The sequence below is a fragment of the Xenia sp. Carnegie-2017 genome, unplaced genomic scaffold, assembly GCF_021976095.1.
Source record: "Xenia sp. Carnegie-2017 unplaced genomic scaffold, XeniaSp_v1 HiC_scaffold_22, whole genome shotgun sequence".
Lineage (NCBI taxonomy): Eukaryota > Metazoa > Cnidaria > Anthozoa > Malacalcyonacea > Xeniidae > Xenia > Xenia sp. Carnegie-2017.
In genome coordinates, this window is record NW_025813485.1 from 10284845 (window position 1) to 10308636 (window position 23792).

General features: G+C 35.3%; 2 protein-coding genes across 2 annotated transcripts; both read left to right on the plus strand.

Moving 5' to 3' along the window:
* Positions 1–358: 358 nt before the first annotated feature.
* LOC124446830 (signal peptidase complex subunit 3-like) lies at positions 359–9788 on the plus strand. Its single transcript, XM_046997711.1, has 5 exons — positions 359–575; positions 2490–2563; positions 2717–2793; positions 3201–3316; positions 9570–9788. The coding sequence occupies exons 1-5, from the start codon at positions 433–435 to the stop codon at positions 9700–9702; spliced, it is 543 nt and encodes a 180-aa protein (XP_046853667.1). The 5' UTR covers positions 359–432; the 3' UTR covers positions 9703–9788.
* A 3746-nt stretch (positions 9789–13534) lies between these two features.
* Positions 13535–14501, plus strand: LOC124445096. Its single transcript, XM_046995805.1, has 2 exons — positions 13535–13554; positions 13619–14501. The coding sequence occupies exons 1-2, from the start codon at positions 13535–13537 to the stop codon at positions 14499–14501; spliced, it is 903 nt and encodes a 300-aa protein (XP_046851761.1).
* The last annotated feature ends 9291 nt before the right edge of the window (positions 14502–23792 follow it).

Sequence of the window (23792 nt, forward strand, 5' to 3'; positions counted from 1 at the left end):
AAAGATGCAACAGGAAGTTGCTCTATGAGAAAGCTAAGTTTTCGAAAATTGTAACATAAATTTCATGTTGCCTTATAAAGTGATAACTCTGGATGTACTCTACGTAATTTTCTCTAATTTTTTTGATATGGTTGAGAATAAAAGGCCATTCTAATCAATTACAATTTATTACTTTTTAAAAATGACACTCTGCGTGTCGTCAACAAAAAGCAAACAAATATAGGTCATTTTCAAAAAATCCTGTCGTGTTGTGAAACCATTGAATGAAAATGGACAAGAAAGTGACCAAACTTGTGAAATTTAATCACCAATGTAGTGAAATGTGAAATAATGGAGTGGCAACATCGGTTACAAACACTAAACGTGAATCCTGTGGTAACTTCCCGGTAGTGCCATTGTTATTCTTCTTCTGCTCTCTCATCTTCTCGCAAAATGAATACGTTTCTTTCGCGGGCAAATAATGTTTTTGCCTTTACACTGACTGTTTTGGCGTTATTAACGTTTGGATGTTTTGTTTCTACGTTTTTTAAGGATTACAATCTGCCTGTAGACTTGAAAGCAGTGAAACATGTTGTGTAAGTGACTATGTTTTGATGTATTATAACTTTTATATAATTATTGTAGAAAAATATGTCTTACTTGTATGGAAAAACGACAAAATATTTGAATAACATGTTTTTCATTGTTTAAATGTTTGATACAGTCCTTTGGATTGTATTCCCTGTGAACTGTACGCCTGGATACGCCGAAATACAATGTAAATTGAAAGTTTAACAAATGACAGTAAATGCAATCTGGCACTAATGAAGAATTACAAGGTGTAAAATGATAATTTGGAAAGTAGTCTAATGAGTAATGTGCTTCTGTTTTCCTAAAAATCTCAAGAACAAAATACTTGAAAATGTCAATTCAGGGGTGCAAAAATATCCTGGGGATGGACTCAGACCCAAATTGACCATAGTTTGTGTTGAATTTGTTGTTTTCTCCCTACTGAAGGGCTCTAAAACTTGTCGATTAATTATTTTTTGATGCGGCAATTGCCCTTCTTTGCAGTCAGGCCTTGTGGTACAAATATATCTAAGATTTTAATTTTCAAATTTGGCAAGATAGCTTTGAGTTAGAAATTTATAGACATCATACTGTCCAAAGAGAATTGCAGAAAAGGCTTACTTTGTTATGGTTTCAGTGTCAGGGAACATATAAATTTTAGCATATTGCTTGTTAAATCTGAATTGATTTGTTGAAGGCATTGTACATTAGCTAGTGAGTTTGGAGAGCAACAATTCGCTACAATGGACCTATTGCACTGATGTTATAAATCTTAGTCTCATCTCAATGTAGCCACAAATTATTACTATACAAGCTTTTGACAGGCAATTATAGGCCAAATCTAGCAATTAAAAAAAAGTAAGGTTTTCTTAAAGATATGAAGTTGACGTTGAAGTTTGATTCCAGCTAAAGTTGTCAAAACATCTGTCAACACCAACACCAATAGTCCTTCAAACATGTGACAATTGAATTTACTAATTTTTTATTATTTCATTTCAATAGTAATTTTAAGTTATTGATTGTTGTCGATACAATGTAACTTGTTAATAATTTTATGCACACATTGAATCATCAGGAATAAGTAACAATACGTATAAATATTAAAAATAAGAATGTCTATACGAAGGATTGAATTAGATTTCTGTATAAAATATGCAAAAGTCAAAATTTTTGTGAATCTAGACTGATCGCATGCTGCCCGACGCTGCTGTAGCACTTACCTGTTGCACATGAGCAGCTTCATTAATGTGACTACGTAGTGACGTGCTGGTGAAGTTGTAAATTTTACAGCAAGTGTTAATCATGTAGACTATGAAGTCACGACTTTTCATGACGAACAAGAATTCAACTTGTATAAACTCAATAATACAGAAATTTTTGTGGTGTACGTCAATTTTCACAACTTTGAACGCCCATAGAACCGAAATTACACATCGATGCAAATAAAAAAGGCGCTAGGGGGCTTATTAAATGTTGCTTTTGGTATTAACGTAAAAAAAGTTTCTTGATGCTCATTTTTCGTACCAGTGACCCTTCGTTTACACTACGCTGTTTTTATATCTGGTTTCGACGCTTTTCCAGTTCATGTATATTACACTGAAAGAATGAAAGGCTTTGGTAGATTTAAATTATGTTTGATTTTTTTCAGTGCAATCAACACCTGCATGTGCCCAACACCAGCATTTTTCTATTTTTTGACAATGTGATTTTTTTATATTCATATCTTGTTTATCTGCATATCGTTACCGATTTTCGCATTATAGATGTCTTAAACCATGAGCTATACCATTTTCTGGTGTTTGAATGTCTAAAGTATTTACTAACACGATCGCTAACTTTAGTAGTGTTCATTTTAATTCTCTATTTCGTGCCGTAAAACCGAAAAACTAATAGTGAGTGATGTGCACTTTCACCTTTTGCTTTAATTTCTTCTTCTCTAGGAAACATGTGAAGGACTTCAGTGTTGGAAGAGAATTGAATGACTTGGGGATAGTAAATGTTGATATATCAGCTGATATCTTTTTAAAAGTTTATGTCTAAGAAAGTGAAGAAAACATCCTACAGTTAGAATTTGAACTCTTTTTCACATACTCAGTTTATGAATAGGAGTTAATAGTTTACTTCTTGCATTGCTTTTTATACTGCTCTTTTTCTTAACCATTGGTATATCTAACTGGCCTCTTTGACTGGAACACAAAAATGTTATTTGTCTATTTGACTGCGGAATACTCTACGGAGAAAAATGCAAGTGATACATGCGCTGTAAACTCTTTTTATAGCTTGCAAATGCTCTAATAAGTACATATTTGAACTATTGTGGGAGAAAACAATCACAAGATCATCGAAAAATCTCTTAAATAGCGAAAGTGGTGTATCTCGAATTCTACGCCCAAGTTATATACCTCATCTACTCAGATTCCATAGCAATTTTTTGATTTCTTGCCATTCATAGAACATATATTCTTGACACAAATTTATATTTTTTCAAACTTTTTGCATGCTGACAAATGTTTCTGATCTACTAAAAAAGTCTGTCATATTTTATAATGTAAATAGTTCTTCACCAACTGCCAGTATTTTTTGTTCTACTTTTTTCTTGTGTTTGACATGATTAACGAAGGTAATCATATTTCTTACTGTGTGTATTTTAGAAACTGAATCAAGTGGTGTTGTGGGATAAAATTATCGAGCGTGGAGAAAATGCCATCCTTAATTATAAGAATATGAACTCGGAATACTATTACTTTGACGATGGTTCCGGTTTAAAGTACGTATTTGAATTACCTGAACCAGTTCTGATGGAGAAGTCAGATTTCTACACAGGGTGTGAAAAAACAATAGAACTGTAAGGAAAACGTTGCCAGATTCATGTGTGCGCAAGAATTTAAAAATCTTTTGTGGAAATTGATTATAGGACTTCTAATGGTTCATATGACTGCATGTAAAGTGTCGCAGATAGTAACCATTTTTAGCATAAGAATTGTGTTACCCAGAGGCACTTTCGAAATAGCTTGCGCACGAAAATGGCGTTGCTAATAAACAACTGAAAAACATTGGGTTAAAATATTGCACAGTTCTTGATGCTGTGCTAAGCATAAGCTAAGCTTTGAAATCTCGTTGATTTTTTTAGAACCTTCACAGTTGGTGAAGGTTTTAAAATAATCGACGCTTAAAAAGGAAAAACACAAAACAATCAGTGATTTGGATTCCTATAGCGTTCCTGCACGCATTTGCAAAATCTTTTAAATCTTGAGCAATATGTGCCATAACTTAACCCTATGTGTTGCAATCATTGAACTAAATACATGGAAGGCTACGTCAGTCGGTATTTTTAAGCCAGTAGAGCCCAGTCTTTCTACGCATTGTAAACACACGGCTAATGGAACAGAAAAAATAACTTGTACAAACTACCAAGCTCCAAAACTAAAACACAAATTCTTTTTTGTTTTAATTTGGCAAACAAAACTTTCACAAATGAGACTTAACACCAAGTGTACACAACTTTTTGACAATTACATTTTTGTAAAGGAAGCCATAGCCAACCATAAATAGAGGGCATTTTCCTGTTTTTGCTTGTTTTGGTATGTCTGTAAATGTGCCAAAAACGAAAGCGTTTTGGTTTCAAAGCAGAATAGAAAAGCACATAAACTTTTAAACAAACATCAGTTTTGTAAATTTATTTTTACCGAAAACAATTATTATTAGTGTTCCTCCGCCGTGGACGTACAAAAACGCAATTTTTAGTTCAAACTTACATGAGATAGGCTTTGAAAATGTAGTTAGATAATATATGATAATACTCGTCACATCCTCCCAAATTAAGGGCTTCTGTAAATAGATGTACGTACAAATATTTCATGTTGAAGCATGCTTCTGAAGTGTTTCCGATTTGTATGAATTGAACGATCAACGATGTCATCGTTTTTAACAGTTTCTACAATGATATTTTCCAATTCGAAATAGGTATTCAATAGGAAGCATCATAATTCACAGTAAAAAGATTAAGCCGCATCACCTTTAATGCCACTATACTTTCTACAAATATTCTTTCTTTGAACAGAATCAAAAAAAGACTTCGGAAAACATGTTTATTTAACAACTCTTGCATAAATTGTAGCTTAGCGCTTGCAATACACGCAAATTGACCTCCAGACACGCGTTGCTTTTTAACTGTGTCATTTTCTATCTCAAGTCATTTCAAAACTGCTTCTTGGTAGTACAGTTCTTAGTTCCCACTACAAAATAGTTATTATTTGCAACAATTTTACTTTGAAATGAACCATTAGAAGTCCACCTTACTATTTCCATCAGAGATCTTTGCTAACCTCGAGGCTTGCGCATAAAAAGTACAATATAGTTTCTGTTTTCACTATTTCACAGAATGTCGTTATGGTTAATGCCGGTGGGGAGGGTTTTAGCTACGCTTTTTGTATAGCTATATAGTTAAAAAGTATTTACATTCAACTACGCAGCTAACTCAGGCGTGTGACAAAGTTTGGCTTTTCCCAACTGCATTTAAAAAGTAGTAAAATTTAACCATGCTATGCATCTAGCGTGCCAGAAAAACGTTTTGAGTACCACTCTAATGATCACCCGTGGATCAGTGAATATCTCCGGCATCTTATAAAACTTCGTCAACGTGCGTATTTTACTGGAAATAAATCCTTGTTTAAATATTATCGAAACATTGATAACAGAAAAAGGAAAACATGTAAGAGCCTTTACTATAAAACAAACGTAGATGTTTTAAAACAATGTAACTCAAGACACTGGTGGCGGGAAGGAAAACGTATCAACGGTCAAACATCTCACTCACGTTTGCATGACTGTATTCAATCAGAAAATTTAGAACTATTATCTCCAGTCGAATTGGCCAATGCCATCAACAATGCTTTTCTCGAGCCCATGCAGGAATCTTGTCCTTTCATTTTATGCAGTAATGAATTTGAGAGTGAACAGTTTCCTGATGTAGCAACACATCATGGCAGACATTAAATAAATGAAAATCTCTGAAAGCTTCAAAGCTTCTAAATTTTATGTATAAAGAATATGCTGAGATCTTAGCAGGTTCAATTTGTACTCTAATTAACTGTTCCTATCGCCCTCAAATAATACCAACTTCATGGAAGTTAGCAAATATCATCCTTGTTCCAAAGGAAAACGTCGTAAATGACATAAATAATCACTTAAGACCAATGTCTCTAACCTATTGTCTATCAAAACTGGCTGAAGAATTCATTATCGAAAACTTCGTTGGCCCCGCTATCCTAAATTGTATTGATCCTTATCAGTTGGGAGGAATACCGAAATCATCCTCAACAAATGCGCTTATTAGTATGTTGCACAAATAGATATAAGCCACTGATGGTACTGGAAACTCAGTGCAAGTTTTACTCATTGACTATAGAATAGCATTTGATTTGATTGACCACTCTATTTTGATTAACAAACTTCAACAACTTACTCTTCCGAATTTTATCATAAATTGGATAACTAACTTTCTATGCGATGGGAAACAACGTGTAAAATTAGGAAAAAATTGTATTCTCCTAATGGGGTCTGGTTCCAAACAGTATCCCACAGGTTACAAAATTAGGTCCCTTTAGGCCGTTAGCTCTGGCACGAAATTGTTTCGTTTCGTCGCCCCCATCGCGGTGCTAAAGTATTTCAACGGAAAGTAGTAGATTCGAATGCGCTGATTTCAAATATCTTTGTTTCCACACGCCAAAAAGCGCTGCTTTTTCCACAATGTAAAACCAAACTTGGGTATTTTGATCGACTAAGCGCCATCTTAAATTCCGCAGTGTGTTGATCTTTTCACATTTTTACTTGAAGTACCTTCAACATACTCATGAAACGTTGACTCACAAACAGGAACATATGTTGATGCTCATTGTGTCGGAAATGCGTGCACGCGCTTAATCGGGAAGATCCACCTATCCGACTGAAAAATGTATACACTCGTAAATATACGGAAATTAACATATACGGTATATAAATATTTTATAATATATATATTCTAGCTTTGCCTGATAGTTAGCCAAATAAGCTAAGCAAGATGACGCGCACACCCACCAAAGCGATAAGAAAGGTCGGTCTTCCCGCTTTGGTGTGTTTAAGCGTCATACATGCACAACTAATTTGTAAAGTCACGCAATGCTGAAGAATATATAAGGATAAACTATAAAATTAAATCGTTATTAACTCTGACTGTTTTCTGAGTACAATTCTGCAAGTCACAAAGAGCAAATCAAGAGAATGGATGAATGTTTCATTCATTTTGATAGTAAATCAGGCAAACTGTGTCAATCAACGGCATGCATACAATCGATGAATTAAGTGGGCATGCATACAATCAATTCATTTGAATGGGGAACCTAGTAAAATTGCGGCAAACGTTTCCTAACAAGTCAAACGTTGATCGCTGGGTCCAGACAGAGCCTGTGAGAGAAGAAATTGCCAAAGTGCATTTTTATAAGGAATGCTTTATTCGTTTCTGTGATAAAACAGAAGTCAAAAGAGCCGGAAAAAGAATACAGAAAAAGACAAATACTATTGATGCATTCACACAAAGTGAAACGAGCGCTCCTGTCATCCACAAGATCTGGCGTGCACATGTACGAATATCACAACGGACATTGCTTAGTGGTGATAAAAACATAGTCAGACGAAATAAACATGTTTTATTGTGCAACTTGTGCAAAAGCAGATAATGAAGAGGAAGAAAGTGATGGTTACGAAGAAGCAAATATTCAGCCTATATTTCACCATACGGAAGTCAATTTGAAAGAATTTTATGATGTTGCGATGATTTTAAAAAATGTTATAAAAGGAGTACTGGGTATGGATCCATGTTTGCCACCATCGGCTGTCGATCTTTCAACAGACCAAGTTCTAAAGATGGTCGCAGTTGTATTGTTTAATTTTATAGCTTGGATGTTAGGTTTCTCAGATTATCCAGAAATTTCATCTCGTCTTGAGTTGGAGGATTCGCATATGACAAAAGTCCTATCAATCTGCCAAGACATATTGTATATTGCGTCGAATGGGAAAAAACAAACTCCAAAGTCCTTAGCACTGGTTATGGCAGTCTGGCAACTTTTAAATGGATTTGGCCATTCTGCCATTTAGACTTATGAAACAGAGTTAGCTAAGCTATCTGTGAAATCAGATTCTTTCCTTCCAAAAGGCGCAGAAAAAATAAACTTACTTGCCTCGTGTACGATAATGACGATTTCGCTGAAGATTCTAGGAACAAAACCCACATACTCGGAGTCATATTAATTCAACGAGAGGATTCGTCTGGCAATGAACCTTTTGTTGTTTCAAAATAGCAAAAGAAAGGTGGGAGAATATATAATGCTCTAATTAAAGATATTGTCCCATACATTCTTGGGAAAAAGCAGACACCACACTTTGTTGACATTAATACACCAATGTTAACTAATTATTATGAAAAAAATTTCTCGTCTCATGAAGAACTTGCCAAGCGATTGAATTTTTGCATATCTTCTAATGAAGCTATGCCAAATTCACTTTGGGTCTCTACTTCATGGTTGGACAGGTTTTAACATTCTTTTGAGGCAATGTGCAATACCATAGATGTCTCGAACAGACAACGGCCTACTGGCTTTTCATCCTAATGATTAATGACCTAAGGCAGACAGATATTTTCCATTGGAAGTATGTCGATGACACAACCTTTTCGGAAACTATTCCAAGAATCGAAATCAGTTAATTTCAGTGCAGAGGCGATGAACTAGAAAAGTGGAATCAGGAGAATAAGTTCCAACTTATTGTTAAAGAATGCAAAGAACTGCTTTTCCAATTTATTAAAAATAAAGGTACTTTTGATAACATCCATCTCAGTAGGGTGCCCAACTCTAGTCCATCAAGACAAAATTCTTGAAGTGATGACTTTGGAGGATCTGCCCATGTCACAAGCATAATCGAGAAAGCCAACGAAAGAATTTTCTTTATAGTTGAACTAAAGCGAGCAAAAATTCCACGTAGAAAAGTCGTTAATTTTTATTGCTGCTGCATTAGACCCGTTCTGGAATTTGCTTGTGAAGTATTCCACTTTGCTTTGCCAAAATACCTTAGTGACAATGCTGAAAGAGTACTATAAAGACGAACATCAATAATCTATCCTGGTTTATCTCATTGCGACCGATTACATAAAGTAAATTTGACTCTCTTAAGCGATCGTCGAAGACATGCCTGTTTCTAATTATACTATAATATTACTAAAATTCCTTCTCATAGACTGTCAAATTTTTTACCAGAGCGTTGTTCTATCAACAATAAATTACGGTGCACACGTTCTTTTAAACTGCCTCTAATAAAAACTAATAGATTTTTTAAATCTTTTATTCCTTCCTGCATTAAAGAATTCTCTTGAATATAGTTTTTATGTAAGTATTTGTCTCTTTTATCCATATCTTTTATGATCTGTATTTGATTATTCTTTTTTATAGTTTAATATTGATGTAAAGTAGCACGCAATTCAGTTGTAGTTAACTGCAATGTGCTTTCTTTGAATAAAACCAATTTATTTATTTATTTATTTAATTTTTTCAATCTACAAAGAAGTCAACTCTGTACTGTTTCATCCAACATCGTCGAATATTGTTGCGACAATTTTTACCCTTTTTGACCACCATTGTTGGTTAATGTTTGTAAATGATGATCGTCCAGGTTAATAAAGTCCTGAGAAGGACTGTTTTTGTTGTTGTTGACTGACGTTTCGACAACCTTAGCGGTAGTCATCTTTTGACTCTGAAGATGACTACCGCTAAGGTTGTTGAAACGTCAGTCAACAACAACAAAAACAGTCCTTCTCAGGACTTTATTAACCTGGACGATCATCATTTACAAACATATAACGATACTCCCGGGTTCAAACCATTTACTTTATTGTTGGTTAATGTTGTGCATTGTTGGATGAACTTTAACTGTAGTAAAATATTTATTCAACAAAAGATAGAACTTTTTCCCATTTATTTTCTGTTATTTTTTAGAGGAAATCCAAATATCACGCTATATTTGTCGTGGAACGTCATTCCAAACGCTGGTCTTTTGCCCAGAATCTTCGCCGACCAAAAAACGGAAACATTTGCTTTTCCTAATGAGTATACTTATGTTAGAGTGTAGGAGTTACGAGCTAAACATTAGGTATTTTCTGGCAGTCGTTTTGTTTATTGTACATCTAGTGAAATAAACCTTACAAATTCTTGGTAGTTGTAGGTGATGGGTATTAAATTTGCGATTCAAGCCCCATTTTCTATGACTTCTCTGTTTTTAAAGAGACCTTAACCCAAACTCAACTCAACAATGATGTGTCATATACACTCAAATTAAATTATTGCCTTTGAGCAATGGATCTAAATTTAAAGATTCTGTAAATCGGTATGCATTGAAAAATATTTCTTCCATCCGGTTGTTTGGGAAGCTCGCGTGATTTAGCAGTTCATTTGTAAAGATGTACGAAACGACGTTTTATAACTTTTTTTGTATTCGTCCATGCTTTCGTATTCTGTGATTGCAAAACAAATTTTCATTGATGAAAGTGGAACATAGATGTAAAACGGTTTCTCGTTCGCATGCAACAATTGAACTAAGGAGCATTGACCCAGCGACCTACATACGATACAGTTTAGACACCGGAAATAAAATTATCTAGCATCCACCATTTTTGTTGCAAAAGCCAGCAAATTTAGAGCATTAAATGGGGGAAAACAAATTTTCTGTAATGTTTTCTTATTTACGAACAGACAGCGATGGCTACCTTTGGAATTCAGTTGTTTATAGATATCGTAATAAGAGAAATACTGTTTTTTCGAGCATTCGACCAACCTGCGCCCTTATTTTTAAAAGGTTATTTCATAAAAGTTAATGTCGAATCCCAGAATCGAGTATTGGAATGGAGTGAAAGGAGTATTGCATTATCTTCAAGGAACATTAGAGTATGGTCTTATATATTCTAATAACAATTCGAGCACAGTTTTAACAGATTACTCTGAAGCAGATTACGCAGGGACTTACCAACTTGTCTTTCAATAACTTTTTTATGTAATGAAAATTTAAGGAAATACTACGAGTTGGAGTAATCAACGAGAAACATGCGTAGCTAGATTAAGATTAACCACTGAAAAAGAATAACTGTCTTGAGCACAGCTAGTCAAGAAGTAGTTTGGCAACAAAGACTTCGGTCCCGTTTACACTTTACCGGATTGGTATCGCAGCAGGTTGAATATTCTTTATATTAAAGGCAGTAAAATTGTTCAACGTCAGAAACACAATCAAATAGACAAATCTATCAGCTTAGTAAGCTTTTACTCCGAACAGTTACCCCTTTAAAGCAAATGAAGATGTCGTGATCAGCAAATCCGTTATAATGTAAACGCAGCCTTCCTGGCCATGTTTTGAAGAAACATGATTGTCCTAATAATAGGTGGTGTGGAACAATTCCCCTGGGAGTGGAAGAACAATGGAATGTTCGCCATGTTGGATTTTATTTGCATTGTAGATAAGGACATCCCTTTGTTAAAACAATCCAACATGGCGGCCATGACGTAGCTTGCACACCAAAAATTTACATAAAGACGACCAAGGAACGATAATGCTCACCAGAAGTCATAAGTTTCGTAATCAAATTAAACACATAGATGTGTCGTAGAACAAGGAATTAATTAGTTGAGATATTCAAATCTTTGGACACGTGACATGAATGACGTCACATATGCCTGCTCTCTTCTCTTGTGTTTTATAAGTTGTCAACTTTGCAATGTTCTTCTGTATTAAAAGCCTTTTTTTCACGAAGTGTACAAAGATTTTTCGAGTGATTTACCCCTCGTTCAAATTAAATGCTGCTTTCAACTTTTTCTGGAAATTTGTTCGTTTTCCTTGCTCATACTCCATTAGTCCGACATTAAAACATTGTGCAAGGACTAGGTCTTTAACCTTTGTATTTGAAGCGGAATTTAAACGTTTAGCGAAATGGAATCTCTCAGTTTCTTTTTTATTCATGAAAATTGAAAAGCTTGGCAGCGAAACAAACACCTGGGGTAGAACCAGCTCAACGGAAACCATATTTATTCAGTATTTTAGCTAAATTTTATGTTTTGTTAAAGTTTGTCGATGAAAAAGGCATATTCACAAGGGCGGCGGAACATTGATGTTTGTGGGGTGGGTGGTATTATTCATATATACATGATTTACTCTTCTATTGAAATCAATTGTGTTTACGGATGATAACTTATGAATACATGAATATAGCCCCCTCCCCAGTTATCAATTCTTTGTTTGCAAAGACGTCACTTCCCGTATTTCCACTGTCATTACGTATTTATATTTCCAGCTGAAGGGCAGGTAAAAATCATATATTTATTCAAATATGCCGGATTGCTGTTCAGTTTTTACTTGCTCTAATCGAGCTAATCGAGAAAAGGATAAAGGCTATTACAGGATACCGAAAGAACTTCTCCATGAAGGGGAAACATTAAAAATCTAACAAAAATACGTCGTGAAAAGTGGCTCAGAAACCTTTCATTGTCTCCGAAAGGTATCGAAAGCCCCCATGCTCGCGTATGTGGTGAACATTTGTTAAAGGTGCGTTGACGAACTTTGTGATTCAATATTAAAAGCAATTGCGAAAGAGTTTTAACTGAAGCGCCTTGCAAAATGTCTATAGACTCTATGAATATAATTGTTTACATTTTTTACAATTTTTTTGTTTCCAAGGTCGTCCAAGCAATGTCTACGACGAACACGACGTTGATTGAGCTCCTACACTTAAATTGGGTCACCAGAAATTAAAACCTATTCGTGAAAGTGCCATTAAAAGAAACGATCGGACCAAAAAGCGAGACCTTAAACGACGCCATTCCGAAGCAGCCGTTGCCCTCCTTGATTTACAAAAGCTGGCTCGACTGGAGTCTAACGTCCATCAAGAACATGAACACCCAGGAGAAAATAACTTATATTTACAACAAGGTAAAAGTATTTTTATATTTGCTTTTTGAAAAACTTTGTACTTATTCATGGTTTTGCTTCAATAGAGTCTAATATCAACCATGCTGAATGCCAGACTGAAAGACAGGTTCAACATGTAGAGTGCCGCATTTAATTTTAAAAACGGTTCTTCTAAGAACCACCAAACGCAGTAAAAGGTTTCTTTTTTTTTCGTTTCCCGAAAACAAGCGCATGCAAGATATTTGGATTGAAAAAATCCGACGCAAAAATTGGAAGCCAACAAAATGTCATTGTGCAAAATGTCATTGTGGTTATGTTCGATACTGGAATAGCCAACCTCTGCATGGGCGAATGCCTTTGGGCAACTTGATCTTTGCTGCCAGCATTTTGTTTAGTGGTAGTAGCCCCAGCAAAGTTCATCAATTCCTTAGTCACTCAGGCATACAATTTCTGTCAGAGCGAACATATAGCTATATTCAAACAGCGTATTTGATACCTAGTGTTTCAAATGTTTGGCATATGAACCAAAAGCATCTTCTAGAATCAATCAGAGAAAGGAACATTAACCTTGGAGGAGATAGAAGATGTGATTCGCCTGGATATTGTGCCAAGTATCGGTCATATAGCTGCATGGATTTGGAATCTAACAACATTTTAGACACACAACTTGTTTGGTAACAATTCTTCAACAACTGTACATAAAACATATGGTATGTAGCAAAAGGTATAGATTGTCATAACAAACCAACCTTTTACACATTTCATCAATAATAAAAATCCACCAGGAATCAAAAAGAAAATTTTGGCAGCATCAGAAAAAAGTGGTTGCAAATTATTGTCAGATTGGGCCCAATCAATTTCCAACCATGTATACTGGTGTGCTGCTTCCAGCAATGGTGATGAAGAACTTGTCAAAGCGAAGTGGTTGTCAGTTCTCAACCATATATGTGACATCCATGAGGGACAAAGTGATGTATTCCCAAAATGTGAACATGATATGATATAGCCTAGAATGTGGATAAAAAAGGTATTGTAAGCGAATAAATTTCAAAGTAACATCAACATATTTTTTTTGTTAACTAACTTCTGATCTTAGGTTCACACAAGACGAAGACTGCGGTTATCAACCACCTGTTTCAGAGCATGTCGATGCTAATGATGAAAACATTGATGACTTGGAGAAAAAAACGATTCAAACAGATATTACTATAGACACTGGAAAAAACACCGAAAATACTGAAGACCAAGAGGTCCAACATAATGACAAGCTTGTTGATAGTAACGGGGAAGATGAGGCAGAAGAAGTTTGTAATAGAGAAGTTGCAAATACAAATACTCAATATGATGTGGTTCCTGCTGTACTAAAGTTTCATGATGTTGGTTACGTAGAATTTGACGAAATGACAAAGCTTCCGCGAGCATCACAAATTCTTCGCAATGAAATAATTACTCTCGGATCCTTAAGTTTTCAGCATACAGACAATCTATCCTCAGTATACGGAGAACGTTTGATTACATCGGCATCGTTTAAACGTCAACTGGTGAATGGAGAGGAAGTAAATCGGTCATGGCTGTTATATTCACCAATCAATAAAGCTGCCTACTGTTTCTGTTGTCTATTATTTACATCATGGACTTCAAATTCGCGAGCTGCAATTGGGTTAAGCAACGGTTTCAACAAGTGGAGAAAGCCAGAAAAACTAAAATGTCTTGAAAACAATCCTAGTCATCGCATGGCTTTTACTAAATGGAAGGAAGCTGAACGACGGCTAGTTGGTGGTACAGGAATTGAAGCAGTCGTTCAAGCGCAGATTCATTTAGAAAAACAACGCTGGCGGGGTGTATTACAAAGAATACTTAGCTGTATTAAATTTCTGGTTTCACAAAATTTGGCACTACGTGGTCATGAGGAAAGCTTGAATGCCCAAAATAATAAAAATATTGGAAACTTTCTCGCGCTGATCAAACTCGTTGCTTAGTATGACCCACTATTTGCAAAACACGTCCAACACGATCAGTTTTCTATTTGTCATCCGAAATTCAGAATGAATTTATTCATATACTTGCATCAGCTGTAAAGAGCAAAATGTTAAGTGATTTCAGGAATAACAAATACTACGCAATCTTACTTGACACAACTCCTGATTTAGGACATCGTGAGAAACTTTCTCAGGTCATAAGATTTGTGGATGTGGATTTTCAAACTAAAAAAGTAACTATAAAAGAGTCATTTTTAGGTTATATCGAGATACATTCAAGAGATGCAGCAAGCCTAGAGAAAGTCGTGGTCGAGAGATTGAAATCTGATGAGATACCTCTAGCCGACTGTCGAGCACAATGTTACGACAATGCAGCTGTGATGTCTGGGCATATATCTGGCCTTCAACAACGAATATATGACAGAAATCACAGAGCACTGTTTGTGAACTGTGATAACCACAGCTTAAACTTAGCAGGAATACACTCAGCTAAGCAAGATCCAGTTGTCGTCACGTTTTTGCGACACTTGAAAGTATATATTCATTCTTCTCTCATTCAACAATTCGTTGGGAAGAGTTAAAAAGAGCTCTTCCGATAACAGTAAAACGAGAATCTGAGACACGCTGGAGTGCACGATCACAAGCTGTTAAAGCTATCGATGAAGGACTGGATGAACTAGTAAGATTGCTAGAAAAAATTATGGGAGGACTCTACTATGACCCCTGAAACTAGAAGTGGTGCACAGCAGTTACATGCCGCGTATTGAATTTTAATTTCATAGTTTTATTACAATTCTGGAATGCAGTTCTTGGGAAAATTGATCGGGTACGTAGGATCCTACAATGAATTTCAAGGAAGCTGCAATTGATATTGAATCTTTGGAGCAAGAATTTGCCACGCTTGGTAATGGTTTGAGCCAAGCTGCTATAGAAAACGCCAAAGGAAAATGCTCGACCTGAGGGATTGAAGTGGACAGAAGAATCAAGCGTGTTAAGAGAATGCCTGGGAGAACTGGCAAGAGATGCAGGACTTTCATCAGAAGAAGAAATTGTGCGCGTTATGAAGAATGCATTTGATCGGCTTCAACATGAGATGTCAAAACGTTTTTTACGACTAAAAGACATGAACAATAAATTTAGATTTTTGCTGGACGTTAAGACTCTGGCACAGATGAGGATGCAATTCGTCGAAATTGTGCAGATTTTCCAAATTTCTACAACACGGACAACAATGGCTACAAACTTTTCATCGAAATTGGTGATTGCAGAATGCTGCTCCGTAACCGAACTGAAGCTCTACCAGAAACTCCCTTGGATCTTCTTGGTTTTACTGTGTTTTATGGAGATAACGTATTTCTGAATTTGCTAATTTCACTACAAATTTTGTTAACAATAGCAGTTTCAATTGCAAGTTGTAAGCGGTCGTTCAGCAAATTGAAACTGATTTTGTCGTATCTGCGTGCATCAATGGGACAGGATCGTCTCAGTGATGTTGCTCTTCTTAGCGTTGAAAGAGAAACATTGGAAACAACAAATTTCGATAACGTGATTGACCAGTTTGCGACAGTGAAATCAAGAAAAATAAATCTATTGTAGACTATATGAATTATCTTTGACAATGACTGAGTGAGTCATATGCAATAAATTGTATAATATTGCTTCTTCTTTAAAAATAATGGTCCATTGAAATGTGAACTGTTTTTCCGTATACAGTAAGGTATACAATGTTATTGTAAAAGAAAATACGATTAAACACGCAGGAGGGGGCGCCAATTTTACAATTTGCCCCCTGGCGGAAAATACACTGGCTACGCCTCTGGCCGTACTGTAGCCAACTTACAGCGTGTTAACTTCTTTAAAATTAGGTATATATATATATACTGTAACAGGGGCAGTTGAAAGTATCTAAAATAAATAAGAATACATTGAAACTTTATGGTATGAGTGGCCTTCACAATAACAGAAATAATTGCTGTTGCAACAGAGCAGAATAACAAAGTTTTGTGCAACACGAATTATCAATTATTTCACATCAATTGAACGGCACTTGTACAGAACTAACGAGCAATGTTCTAAGAGATCTATAAGGCATGCTAAAGATTTTCATTCTATTTACTATGTACAGATATAAGTAAGTGACATTTTACTAAACTTAGAAAAATGAAGCGTTGTTTGTGATGCTTCTACAACATCTTGGGATTTTGACATGCCATTGTGTTTATTTGAGTTGTGCTTCAAAAAATTATCAGCATTCATTTCTGAACCACAATCTTTACATTTAAACTTTCGTTTATAAATTCGCGTGCTTTGAGGTTTTGGTTTTTTTGCGCGGGGCTCCTGAACGTTATCATCTTTAATTCTAGTTGCGCCTCCCTCTTGAGAAATTTCAATTAAATTAGAAATGTATCTGAGTAAACATCAAAATTATGACAGCATACTATGAACTCACAACTCTCCTTCGGTAATTGTGGGCCTACAAACTTCGGGAAATATAACTGACCTTCCATTGAAAAGTAGTCTTTCTTGCCCAAATATACAAAACCGCATAGAATTTGATGAAATTATTGGATTGAAGCTCGCTTCACAGCATTCGACAATGCAAAAATTAGCATAAGCATTTTTTTAACATTTGCAATCATTGTATCCAGCGGAATCAATTACTTCATCTTACACATCTCACAGACACATTGCACTGTAGAATTAAGCCAACATTGTCAAAAATGAAGGTTTGTTATTTCCACTTAGTAATCATTTAGTTGTTTTCGATGGTATGGCAATTTTTCTACTTCCTGAACACTGCCCTGCCACTTGACGGCAATATGCCCTGCAAAAACACTGTTTTCAGCAATTGGGAGGATATCACCCCCCCACACACCCCCAACAGTTACGCCCCTGTTGATGGCATCTGTAACATAGCTGTAGCTGCTAAATGTTTGTTCTGCAATTTTTACATTCATCTTAGGCCTATGCATAATAATGTGCCTCTTTAAAAGTTTGTTAACAAAAAATTCTTTAGTGGTAATGATCAATTTCTTACCAAGCTTTAATGTTCAAGGAAAAATTTATGAAAAGATGCGTTGCTATCCTTCGAAAAGTTAAGTTCCGCACGATTTAACCACGATTTATTAAAACTGACAAGACTTGGGTCTAAAACATGCTTCTCCTACGTTGATACATAAGTGGTGGAGGTGATAGTTTAGGTTTGCTTCCAAAATTTTGACAGAATTCTTTATTTAAAACTGACATTTTAATTAGATTTTATTAAGGGTATCGCCTTTTTGCCACCTTTCAAGAAGGCGCCCGTAAATAATTTTGCCTCACCGTGACAACGGCAGTTAGACACATTTAAGTAAAATACATGGAACGCCACCTGCAATACAAAACCCTAATAATTTTTTGAAGCCGTGATTTTACCCCAGACGCGCGTGTGTAGTCAATCTATTATTACTCCACGAGAGAATCTCGAAACATTAAACACGCGTGTCTGGGGTAAAATCTCGCGTGTCTGGCGTAAAATATGGCAGGCTAGCAAGCGATCACAAATATCAATTATATCTCGTTCCAGCGACCGGTATTAGCAACTTGTACTTACTAGAATGTATTGTCTGGTATATAGTCCAATTCGGTATTATTTACATTGCTTCTACATTGTTCGCTTTACTCATACAGACTCACAGTACACAGTTGGTGAAGTCAAACGCTCAAAGCAAATGAATTTATTTTGCTTTCGAATATTGTACAAAATACAAATACTATTTTTATGGATTTACAAATTTAGTTATTTTACATAAAGTGAAATATGATACGTGTCAAACTATGAAAAAAAATACAAAGGTCTTGCGATTTACATTGTATTTACAATGCTCAACGCAAAGCGTTTCCTTTCAAATGTAATCTAATACAAGTCATAAGCGTGCTGTGTTGATTTATTGTTTATGAGAACGTTCTCTGAACGATATGTTAGACACGTCAGAAAACTTTTTCGAAACACAATTATAGCAAAAATGCTTTTCGATGAAAAACCTTTTTAAATTCGCGAGGAATGGCAACAGTTTTTCATTAAATCGAGGACATTGCGTACAGGCGACGAATGACTTAACACTAAATTCAGTGAATGACCACTGCAGTGGACGTAAGTTGCCAAAGGTTTATCTCTCTTGATAACTGCTTGAACTGTAACATTAGACGAAGACATGTTGCTAGTCCCATCATAGCCCTGACCAGTGACCACTTAGGCTTTGTAGTTAAAGACCAAGATCTACAAGCGCTTTCTTAATTTCTGACGCGATTCTCTCTCCAGTTATTCTTTCTAGCCTCACAAAAGAAATAAATGCTTCAACGATGTCTTCTGTACTTTTCTCAACATAACAAATACACAATGAAACTTGCTCGACATTGTGGCTTGTAACTTCTCTGCACTTATGACAAAAAATTGTGCCTCTTTAATCTCATCAATTATGTTTTTACGAACAATATCGTTTGCCAAAATGTCTATCATTTTATTTTGAACTAAAAGGGATGTGTATTTAGCATTCTTCATTTGAGGAAAGAAGAGTTGCATTTTTAATACATCGTCATATTTTGCCAATAGTTTTAAAAGTTCTAGAAAGTTTCTGTGATTATCAGGGCATGTAATGTCTTCATTTGATGTTCGAAGAGCTATGCATTGTTTCACACAGTATAACATCGCTTCAAACACACTCTTCAGGATATGTCTACTTCGTTTGATGTTCTCATCCTTCTTTTTGTCCAACAGAAAGGCACAGTTGCTTCAGAGTGTTTATGACCGTAAATCATTTCCAGGGGCGGATCTAGGATTTTTCAAACATCAGTCATAAAACGCCGAAGGCGCTCCGCACCTGGGGGGGTCTGAGGCATTCTCCCCTGAGAAATTTTGAATTTCAGAGCCTTGAAAATGCCATTTTCAGCGTTTTAGAGCAATACAAAATGTATTTGTGGGCATCGTTTTTGCGTAAAAAAAAACACATTTTGCTTACGTTTTTTTCAAAAAAAAAAAATGAAATGAACAATACTTGAATGTTTTGCCAAATATTTAGGCTCATTATCATGCCAAATATATGGCCATTAGCATGTCTAGGAACGTAAAATTTATTTTACAATAATGCTATTCAAAAACAGATATAGTCTTTAAAAATTTCTACCAAGTTGTCAGGAATAGACCACCCTAGAGACCCCCATTCAAACCTCTATGTAATGAGTTTAGTTAAGTAAGAAATTTGGTACTACAAGTGACAGTTCATAGATATGAAAAGCTCAGACTTCAAACCATGCACGTTTATGGTAACCCTTTACCCATCTCCACATCAGTGCCAGCAAATTCACCTTTTGAGAAAAAACTCAAAATTTTTTTCTGCCAAAGGTTAAGCAAAAATTATCAGAGTGAAAATTTGCAGTTAAGGACAGCTTAATGCCATAAATGTTTATTAGGCATTTCACTAGACTATTATCTCCTGTAAGTATATGCAAGGTGCGCTATATAGCAATCACTAGTAGCATTGTATTTGCAAATACAAACAGAATGTAACCAACATGTCTTTAATTATATAATTACATAAATGTTAAAATTGGTTCATGGGTCATGCTTACTGGTTATGATAAATATCTTTTCATATGATCAAAGCTCGTTTAAATGTAAATCTGAAATAATTTAGTTTGGAAATTATAATGATCATCAGAAAAATTACCTACTGATCATGAAAAATACTTTGCTGTTTTGCCAAATTTCAAGGTTTATCTGCATACATAGAAATCTTGACATTTTTACTTTATAGAAAATGCTTTTCATACATCAACAGCCCTTTGGAATTTATGGCAAACAATCTGGTATGAGCCATAGATTAACACACCTTTACATCTCTACGTGAGGTGTTCAGTTAGAAAAGGGGACAATATGTGACATGGGACAACATTTCATGTATGTGTAATACCATTTCAGTTAAATTGTCAAAATAAAAAGCTTCATGGATCAGAAGACTCAAAATCACAGGTTATAGTAAACAGCTTCTCGTGTAATCAATGTCAGTTTTCTCAAATCTTAAACAATATGTAGTATAACTGTCCAATGATTGAATGACCAATGATCATAAACTGAAAAGCCCCAAACATTTGTTTATGATAAAGTAAATAATAGTATGGCGCCTTATGGCCACAGATTTTTTGTCCATTGAAATATATTTGCAGGAATGTAGGATTTCGCTGCCGTATAACGGCCATGATTCCCCAAGCACTAAAGAAATCATAGCTAAAAGTCCTTCGTCAACAACAATTTTAGAAGCATCGATCTGCTTACCTTACGCCATATTGACATAAATCGCATCACACACTCGCATAATTGATTTTGATATATTACATTCATGCATACACTTCACTTGTCCTTTACTTACAATTTTGGATGTAAATTTCTGCTGATAAAACTCAAAACAATGTTGGCTTTCTTTTGAAAATCAATGACTGAAATGTCGCTCGCGAGATCGTCTTTGCCAAGCATTTAAAATTTATCCATAAATTTTTCACTCTCTTGAAAAAATTCGCAGTTTGGACAGCAGCATTCATGTCAATATATGAATTTGTAAAAGATTTCCATAAATTCCGTCGGATTGTAGTTTAGTTTCTATCATGCTTATAAAAATTACTATGAAACGATCAAACATTCAATTCAGACAGTGAGCTTGACTATGTTAGTTCAGTTGGCTATCAGTCGAAATCCGTCAAACCAATCACAATAAAGCAAAAATTCAAATGAACCAATTGTAAGATAGCAATTGGACTCCCTTATACGTCCGGCCACCCTTATTATCAGTCGAGACCATTCCAGAGTGTCCACTGATCTGGCTATTGACCAATAAAATAAGCGTTTTTGACGTTCATAGACTCCTTTATCCGTCGAACCAGTCAAGCCACCCCGCTTATCAGTCGGTTATTTCAGGTCAATTAAAATTCAACTGATCTGGTTACCAACGAGATATTCATTGGATTAGTCATTAGTTTTCGATAATAAATAATGCGGTATTTTTATCACAAAGTAAATGCGATAAGAAAGTAAGAATAATTAATGAATTTTTAATTAATATGAATAGGTAATTTTTGAATTTCAAACATCAGTCGCGCGACGGATTTGACATACTCTAGATCCGCCCCTGATCATTTCATCCCCCATATTTCGTGCATGATTATGGTAAGCAAGATTTTCATGATCTCTGCATTTTTCATGCTGTCTATGCCAATTTGAAAATAATTTTACAACAAAACTTCCTTCATTTGTTTTGTCCTTACGAAAACAAAGTACAAAATATGCAAAAAAGACCATCCAAATGTATGCTGTAGCGGAGCCATTGGTGGTTTATTAAAATATAAAAGCTCAAGTTGAAATAGTGAAATTATAACCCTCAGGTGGCAGTTCTAAGAAAATTGTACTTCTCGCCCGAAGTGAGATTATCTATTGCTTTTTGGATATCCTCTTTTGATCCATTGGCTATTCTACCAATATCAGAACATGCCATCCCTACAATTTAAAACATAATTATATAATGACATGTAGTAAGTGACAGATGTTAAAAATGAACTATTAGGCATAGTAAATTAAACTATATAACCATCAGCATGAGAAATTCTTCAACCTACTTTGAGGATAATAGATATCTTTACTTTTTTCTTGTATCTCACTAATAAGATGTGCTTGGGAGCTGGTATGAGTTTCTTGGCAGATTTTGATTGAGGGCAAATTTTTCTCGGGTAAATTTTCCTCAGTATCTGACATTTAAATTAGTTTAAATGATTAACACTCGAAAAAAATTTTTATATGCAGTAATGCAAATACAGTTACTGAGTTACTGACCATCTTTCTGTTGCTTTGGGTGAAAGAAACCATGAATACTTTTGCATGATTTGGCTACCTTTCTTTTTTTGCGTTCTCTTTCCTCACGACGTCCCATGATAAATTACATGCTCGATATAACTTATGCTCGCTATGAAATAATGGCATCAACATGGCCGCATGATTGTGTTTATTTTAGCGCATGCTCTAGTACTAGTGCACTTTTTATTTGAAGCTACCGGGAAACTAACAGGTTCTAAAACATAAAGATATGATCGTTTTCATTTTCAAAAATGTAAAAGGCAATTTAGATTGTTCATTGTTCTTTTATTTCTGTAAAGCGAGCTAGCTTAGAAAAGCGGACATTTTTTAGTTATGGGGGGAGGTTGCACCCTCTGGTTACGAGCCTGGTTTAAAGTAAAGAGTTTTTATGGGCTGCTCGTTGTTGTTGGTATCGGTTGTTATATCAGACGTTTTAGTGTTGCTTTGCAGTTAGCATTTTTTTTGTCTTGGAGATATCGTTTAACAGTTTTGTTAATGAAGTGTAGTGGGAGAGAGTTGCGTAATAAAATAGATGTGATGTTCTTTAGGTCTTGTTGAAAGCCATTGTCGGCGTTGTTAATTTTGTATGCTCTGTCTATGAGTGTGCGTTTTTTTCATACAAAACTTGATTAATACGCACACTCACAGACAGACTTGTCCACCAGAATCAGGGAACAAGCCACAACTGACAAAAACTCACATATCTATCGAGACCTTTTAAAATCACCTTCATGTAAGACTTACTATTCACCCTCTTGCCACAGTATAGGAGTATACAGTAGGTCCACTACATGTGCAATTGGCTGCTGTATATTTAATTAGACTACTGGCTGCCGTTAGCCATTTCTTCATTCCTATTGTTCAAAAAAAAGTGATTGACTGGCTTCTACTTTGGTAATTACATGCGTAATAAGATACGTGTGGCACGAAAAAATTCAATAGAGTGTCTCTACTGTATATTCACTATACTGTGCTCTTGCTTCAAAATCATCGACACTGCAGATACTACATTCGCCCTCAAAATCAAAGAAGCACTTCACATATCACATACATAATACCTTTCTTAAATTTTGAAGATGGCATTATGAGATTTTGAAACATGTTTATTTTAAATTTACTGTTGAAACGTCGATAATTTTAGGACTTCCAATTTGAACAGTCTTGAACAAAATTGACTTTCTTCGAAGACATCAGGGGATAGAGTTATCCTCTGGATAGTGTTACCCTCTGGATAGCAAATTTTTCTGAACGTTCACAAAATCTCTTGGAGGAGAAATATATACGATTTGATATGTGAAATCATGGATATAAAATATTTTTTCGAAGATTACAAAATTTGTTTGTCATAAGAAAAATATAAACACCTTTTTTACACGTTTGAAAATTTTCGCTATCGAATGGATAGCGCTATCCAG